The 7,560-nt window shown below is 38.5% G+C and overlaps 1 protein-coding gene across 11 annotated transcripts in view; it reads right to left on the bottom strand.

Moving 5' to 3' along the window:
• The window catches only part of LOC148420795 (sodium channel and clathrin linker 1-like), a 39,128-nt gene extending 31,586 nt beyond the window's left edge, over nt 1-7,542 (bottom strand). For 4 of the 11 annotated variants that reach the window (XM_088418946.1, XM_088418945.1, XM_088418944.1 and 1 more), the window contains exons 1-12: nt 6,836-7,542; nt 6,516-6,577; nt 6,142-6,280; nt 5,692-5,814; nt 4,429-4,491; nt 2,611-2,681; nt 2,432-2,522; nt 2,221-2,319; nt 838-909; nt 668-742; nt 451-590; nt 140-332 (exon numbers count right to left, since the gene is read on the bottom strand). In XM_088418946.1, the coding sequence (XP_088275072.1) occupies nt 140-332; nt 451-590; nt 668-742; nt 838-909; nt 2,221-2,319; nt 2,432-2,522; nt 2,611-2,681; nt 4,429-4,491; nt 5,692-5,814; nt 6,142-6,280; nt 6,516-6,544 (1,095 nt within the window). In that variant the 5' untranslated portion in view covers nt 6,545-6,577; nt 6,836-7,542. Of the gene's footprint in view, nt 1-139; nt 333-450; nt 591-667; nt 743-837; nt 910-2,220; nt 2,320-2,431; nt 2,523-2,610; nt 2,682-4,428; nt 4,492-5,691; nt 5,815-5,956; nt 6,115-6,141; nt 6,281-6,515; nt 6,578-6,835 lie in introns of those variants that run through there. The other 7 variants (XM_088418948.1, XM_088418947.1, XM_088418954.1 and 4 more) reach the window with 7 other exon arrangements.
• Between the last annotated feature and the right edge of the window lie 18 nt (nt 7,543-7,560).

Below are 7,560 nucleotides of genomic sequence, written 5' to 3'. Positions count from 1 at the left end.
GTCCGGCTTGAAAAAAAAATGAGGGACTGATGATGGCGCTGACAATGACGAATGTCGGACCAGCAGAAACATGTAAACTGCCTACCTCTGCATTCTCTTTCTGTTGTTTTGGATCTTTCTTTCAAAAATGTGACCCTACCTCATTTTTGGCCTTATTTTGGATGAGCAAGATTCTTCTCTGCAGCTCATCAATCTCCCTGTGAAGCTGCAAGTTCTCCTGTTGCAACCGGAGTCGCTCCTCACTGATTTGGTCACAGTCCTTCCGAGCTGCAGACAAGCTGATTTGCAAACGATTCGTTTCCTCCTGGCTGTGCAACAGCTCTTCGCTGTTGCTGGAGATGGGGGAAAATGATATCAAAAGTGCTGCCTGTGGCTGACGTCGAGTCATGTAGCTCGTCTTGAAGCATGCCATAACGACTGAAGTAAAAAGAAAAAAAATCCGTCGCTCACTCAGTTTCCAACTTCTTCATTTTGCTTTGAGCACTTTTCAGTGTGACGCTCATGTCGTCCCTTATCCTCTCTGCATCTAGACACCTCTGGTGAAGGGCGTTGATCTTTTCAAGGTCTTGCTCTGCCCGGTACTTTGTCATCTGAAACAAAAGGGAGCTTGAGCCCATCCTTCAAATACAAGAAGTATGTCTTCCAACTTCCTTTTCCTGGGAAGCACCTTTTCCAGTTCCTTCTCAAGAGCTTTTTTCTCATGCTTGCAGCTCTCAATCTGAGACTCTTTGATTGCGCACTCCTGGAGACAAGTTGGATCAACTCAGACCGAGAGAATGAGGACAACAGTCTCAAAGTTATGAGCAGAGAACAAACGGGATCTTTAAACAGTTTCACCATTCGCAAATGGGACAGCTCCTCTATTTTTTGATGGAGTTCGGCATTGCATAGTTCTCGAGCATTATCTACCTGGTGAACATAAGAATTAGGGTTCAATGTCAGATTATTCATGTTGTCTGACAAGAAAATCACTGCCATAAAATAAATATATTAAACTGGTTGAATAGATTGCTTTACTGAAGAGTCATAAATACTTTCACAATATCAAGTAGAACTAAGTGAACACAAATATATATATATATATATATATATATATATATATATATATATATATATATATATATATATATATATATATATATATATATATATATATATATATATATATATATATATATATATATTAGAGCCATGTCCTTCCTAGCTGTTACAGTGGCTGCTAATACTTAGATTCTAGGTAAACAGTGTGAACAGCAAGTGAGTATAACTCATCTTTAATTTAGTTGTGTCATCAGGTATGTCCCATATGCAAAAAAAATATGTATTACTAAATACATGCAAATTACATAGGTTAAATCAAACATAAAACTGAATTATTAATGATATTCCTTTCAATACAAAATGTTAATTAGGTGCAAACGAGCATGACTATCAATGCAAAACATTTCCCAATGCTAACCATAACCAAAAGGAAAAAACTACCTTAAACGCAGATGCTAATGAGGTAAATACATACAAGGCAACTATATAACATTCTAAAGATAAGCACTGACATTAGCTAGCATGTTATTTACTAAGTTGGACCAACAAACGACTCATTTTGCGCACATTAGCATAAATGACAACATTCCAACAAAGAAAACACAACTCAAAGACACTCGTGGGCCACATCTCACAAAGTGAAGGAACAACGCATGCGCACCGACAGCGACTGCTCCCAACTGAACTTCATCTTTCCCCACCACATAATGCATAATCAACAGTGCCAGAGGCAGCGCCAAAAAACAAAGACTAAGCCAAACAAGGCACAAATCTATGACTGTAGAATGATGAATCACTTCCAAAACACCCAAATAATTTCACGGACCCCACTTTGAGAACCACTTGTTTCGATCAATACCTTATAAAGCCAGTCCAAAGTTTTATTCTTAGCCATCTTAGTTTGTGTTATTGGTCGTGATCCTGTTTGACGACCAAACACCTGCATTTGAATAAACCTATTGAACAAATACAGTGGAAACATGCGGTCTTGAAGAAGGTACTCTGCAAATCCCGGACAACAACAGTTGGTGCGCATGTCCCAAAAATATGTTCAACAAAATGCTACATTGTAGGGAACCAGACCATATTTTTCATAGTTTTATCTTATTTAGAGTAAGTAATTTCAGTGATCATTGTCTTTCTTTGACGGAATACGATACATTGTTGGCCCATGTGTACCTCCTTCCTGGTGCGGACAGCAGCTTCCTGGATTAACAGTTGAATGGCCTTATCTTTGTTCTCTATATCCACTGTCTTCTGCTTTTCTGTTCCAGGGCCCTGAAAGAAAAACAAAAAAACACAAACATCGCTTACACGATGCATTGATCTATCCATCCATACATACAGTATATATGTGTGTGTATGTGTGTGTGTGTGCATATAAAGTCACCTTTTTTTTCAGTTGATGCTGAAGGTATTCCCGTTGTTTAGTCATCTCATCCATTTTGTCTGTGGCAGTTTTCAGATCACAATTAGTCTTTCTGCATCAAGGGTGCAAATTTTCAGTAACGGTCTCCACTTAAAATAACCACATTGCAGTTTTGAAGTTATGCTTTGTTCTTCTTTTACCTAAATTGGCGGCGTAGCTCCTCAATCTCTTCGTTCTGCACCATTTCATTCATTTGGAGATGTTTGTTGTTCTGCGTAGGACAAAAATTCAGTTGCCATAAACTATACACAGTTCTGGCAAATATTCATTCTAGTTTAGAATAAATTCAATGAGCCCACAGAGCTCAGAAGGAAACATTTGTGGGGCATCAGGGGAAAATGGCATACTGTTGTGTTTTGTTGTTCTGTTTTTTTAGACAAAGCAGTACTTTTGTGTGCCAAAAACTATGAATTCTGAACATTCATCACCATCATTCAGAGCCAATCAACGTCCATCACAGCCAAGGTGGCTGTATAGTATGGGTATGGAACTCGCAGTGAAAATTTACAGTGTAAAATGACCCAGGCAGAGATTGGGCAAATTTACCCGGCAATGCCTAAAGCCAAATGTTGTAAGAAGACTAGTCAAAGGTTCAAGATGTACTGTACCATGGCAAGTATTGTATAACACAAAGTCTTGGTATACTTTTATTTTGAAGTTCCTCCCGGAAACATGATCACAACCAAGGTCTATAGAACTTGATCATCTTTTGCTCTAAGCGAGCAGCACTCAAGGTAAACAACACGGTGCTTTCTTTTTGATTGATATTTTTGGCTGACTTTATTTTTCCTATATAATGCTATAAACTCCATTGAGTTCACCTGTTCTAAAGGCTAGTAGTGGATGGTGGATGGTTAGGCATCACTGTTTACAGTGTATATTATGCACTTAATTAATACATAATGAAAACATAACTGAGAAGGGATGACAGAAACAATTCCTCTTGCCATGCTAAGATAACCTAGCTAGTGCATTTAACACCATGATAAGTCGCTGGCTGATAAGGTGGGAGGGGGCTCGACAATTGGCAATCATATAACTCTTCACACAGGTCTGGCTGGAACCGCGTTCAAGAAAAGCAACGTAGCAGGGCAATGTCTTGATTACATGTCAACAGGAAAGAATGCTCTACTGTGCTACCGAAAAACGTATCGGTTAGATTGCTGATCGGGAACGGAGCGCGAACACTTGTTGGTCAAGCCACATAAAATGTGTGGTCAACATATACAGGTAAATCAGCCTTTAAAGTGACAATATGTAAGATTTAGACTGTTTTTCATTTTAAAAAAAAGAATTGATTATAAATTTCAAAAACGTGCAAATAAATGTGTTCTTAACGACCAACAGTATGTTTTAAATATAATTGTCGGTCTAGTTATCATAAAATGATATTACATGGGGGGGTGGCACTCCTCCAGATGCTGCCATGTCTGTTATAGCTACGGACAGGAGGAGTGTTTAGTGCTGCATTTACCGTAATGCCCCTAAAGCTCCCGCATGCGCCTGTGGATGGATGGATGGATGGATGGATGGATGGATGGATGGATGGATGGATGGATGGATGGATGGACGGACGGATGGATGGATGGATGGACAACACAAAAATTGGAACACTAGCTATTTATCATACTCTACAGCAGGCATGTCCAAACCCGGTCCTCGAGGGCCGCCTATCCTGCATGTTTTTGATGTTTCCGTCATCCAATGCAGCTGATTCGAATGATCAGGTTTGTTGTCAGGCTTCCGCTGAGCTTGCTGATGAGCTGATCATTTGAATCAGGTGTGTTAGGAGGACAGAAACCTCCAAAACATGCCGGATAGGCGGCCCTCGAGGACTGGGTTTGGACATGCCTGCTCTACAGTATTCCTCCCTTTACCCATTACAATTTGTGCTCCCCGGAGGTACACTTTAATGTATGCAGTCAACTGTGCACTACAAGATTTTGCCAGTTCCTTACCAATTCCGCTTGGTTTATCCCTTTGACGTTGCAAGACTGTTGTGAGAACTGAATGAGCATTTTCTGTGACAGAAAGAAAAAAAATGTTGGTTTTCAGTCTCAATTTACAATTACAGTTCTCAGGCATTTTTTCCCCAGCGGCTTCAGTATATGTTATGCTTAAACTAGATCAATTTTATGTACATTAAAAAATAATTTCTAATTTTTTTTCATGGAACAGCATTGAAGAAATTATTTTGCTGTAATGTATGTGTAATGTCCAAATATTGGCCAAAAACATAATATTTATGTGGTTGCCATTATTTTCAAGCACTGCCTTAAGCCTTTGGATATGGACCAGAAATTCAGATTGCCACATGGATTCTCTTTAACTCCATTAGATCATAGAGCAAGATGATGAAATAACTTGTGCTCCTTCACCTTCCATTTGAAGCTGACCCACAGATGGGTACAGAGAATTTAGTCTGGTCATGCTTGCTTTTATTCTTGGGATTTATTTTTTGAAGCATTACTATACAGTAAAATCACTTCACATGAAGTCTCGCTGAAATGTTCCTGACAGAATTCAAAAAATTGGAAAAATTATTCAGTCAATTTGGATATAGGTTGGTAACTGTGTTTTGTTAAACATTTTGACACAGCTAATGTCCCTGGCCACTGAAAGTTACCTCTGACAACGTAGACAAGGGATTCATTTCTTATAAAAAAAAAAACTTGAAAATTAGTATATAGTAAATGAAAAGCTTCAATACATACTGGCGGTAGTGTGCATGAATTTTCTGTTCTGGAATTTCTAAATGATCCTATATTAAACAAATTGTTTGGACTTTTTTCAGTTATGGTAATAACACAATAACAATGGAGGACTTACAAACATGCACACCTTGTATTATTGGGGAAGGAGACTTTACAATGATAATCATGATCATCTTTTCATTGCTCAAGATTGATTGACATTTCATCCCAAATAAATGAGTGTCAGGTCTTCAATAGTAGCTAAGTGTCACAATTGTACACATTAGAATACATGAATACTCAAAATGTATTTCAAAACTACCCTTTTTTCCTAAATTAAAAAAAAAGGTTTATCCAGACAACTGTCCGTTGTCCCCATGGTGGGAGTGACTACTTTTATAGTAAACAAAGACACAGCTGGTAGTCAGACTTTTTCACAGCAGCTAGCTTATGGATCTTGATGGTCACCATGCCACTGGCCCTCATTTTCTAAAATAGATGTGCTGCATGTCAAGCATAATGCTAAACCTTGAGCTTTTGTGTCATGGCATCTGCCTGCTGTCCATCAGTGAAAGCCTTGTCATAGAGCTCCTGGAATTTTTCCTCGTCTTGTGCTGCTTTCTGCCACATTTCCATGGCTTGCAAGCGCTCCTATTGAGAAAAAAAAACACCACATTCCATGAGTAAAATGAAACACATTCAGAGGAATTTGTGCATGTAGAACAGTATGACCCCCTCTAAGTATTTTGGTCCAGTGCACTTGATATAAATAAATAAATAAATAAATAAATACCTCTTTGGCAGGTTTACTTAAGACTGAACAGGAAACAATACATTGCAGTGTTGATATATCTGACAGGCAATCAACATTTATATATGAATACATGTTAACAAAGCAAATGTATTTTTTAAAATCAAATTCTGGATATTTTTGGCAAGTTAAAGCCGAATCCAAATGATGAACATTTAAGTCCAGACCTGTTGAAACAGTTGTACTAGTGAGTCATAATTCTTAAGGAGATCATCTTCCTTTGTTGAGCTGCTCTCTACTTCTGAGGTTTTGGGGAGTGTTTGGGGCTCCGGAGGCTCATTGTTCACTGACTCTTTTACGCAGAGTCTGTCGAAGTGCGCACTTATTTTATAATCACAGAAATAACAATAACAACCATGGATGGTAAGACAGCCGGGATAGGCTACAATATGCTCGCAACACTCATGATGAGAAGCAGTTAAGATGATGGATGTATTCATTTTTAACCTTGTATTATTACACCATTACTACATTGTTATCAAATCACGCACTCTGGGCGAGCATACACACACATTTTGACATGTTTATATACATGGATTACCTTTCGTTCTCCTGGACATCTCTTTCCATCTTGACCTGGACATCTGCTATCGGCACCTTTTACTAGAAATTGATAATTATTCGTTTAGAACAAGTCCTATGATGTTATATTTGTCTTTTGCTTCACAGAATATTCAAGCTACAAAGTTAAATACAACTACGGCTCCAAGCAATGTAACTTTTGGAGCAACAGAATCACATACTTGAAACTTGTTACAATTAGAGGAAAACTAAAATTGTTTGAAATATTTTCAAACGAATAACTTCGCTCATTGAAAAATATTTATTCGGCAATATTTTAATACATTATTTCCCAGGTACCTGAGCATCTGTTGAATTTCGAACAGCAAAATTATATAACAAATCTTGACATGCACATCTGATGCTAACGCGTGTCAGAATGATCAGACCTTGAATTAATAAGGAAGCAGAATTTCTGCTGCCACCAGGTGGGCGACTTGCAGCTGATCTCCCCCTCGACGTAACGATTTAGCACTGCTCATGAGGTCACCGTTAAGGCAAATAAAGCCGCAGTATAAAGTCACGTCGCCTAGCGTTTAAAGGAAACCAACTGCCTGTGTCAAATAATGCCGTGTGCAAAAATCATGGGCGTCAAGTTAGTGACTTCCAACGACCACAGCGCATACAAAAACTACATCTGATGAATCTTTTGTTGGGCGAGCCCTTTCTGCAAACAGTACTAGAAAGCAAACAGATGGTACGGAAATGTACAGTAGTATGGCCTCAATCAGTGAAATCGCGTAGCTTCACGTTTGTGAACATGTTTTTCTTATTTCGTGTGTTCCTGGGGCAAAAGGAATAAAATCGCAAGTCATCAATTTTCAGATAAATCTTGCCACCTGCTGGGGAAAAGGAGATAGTGCTAAACAGGTCCACGTATTGCAAAGAGTCTGACAAAATTATAGTACAGTTTATGTACAACTGTGTAAAATTGGTAAAACAGTCCTTGTCAAATAGTGGATGACCCCATGGCATGTGAAAAGTGAATGCAATAAAGTAAGGATTAGCATTTTCTTCGCCCATAT

This window comes from Hippichthys cyanospilos, chromosome 7 (genome assembly GCF_059441005.1).
Source record: "Hippichthys cyanospilos isolate Australia breed blue-spotted pipefish chromosome 7, RoL_Hcya_1.0, whole genome shotgun sequence".
Lineage (NCBI taxonomy): Eukaryota > Metazoa > Chordata > Actinopteri > Syngnathiformes > Syngnathidae > Hippichthys > Hippichthys cyanospilos.
Note: the sequence above shows the minus strand (reverse complement) of the source record. Positions and strands in the feature narration are given on the sequence as shown.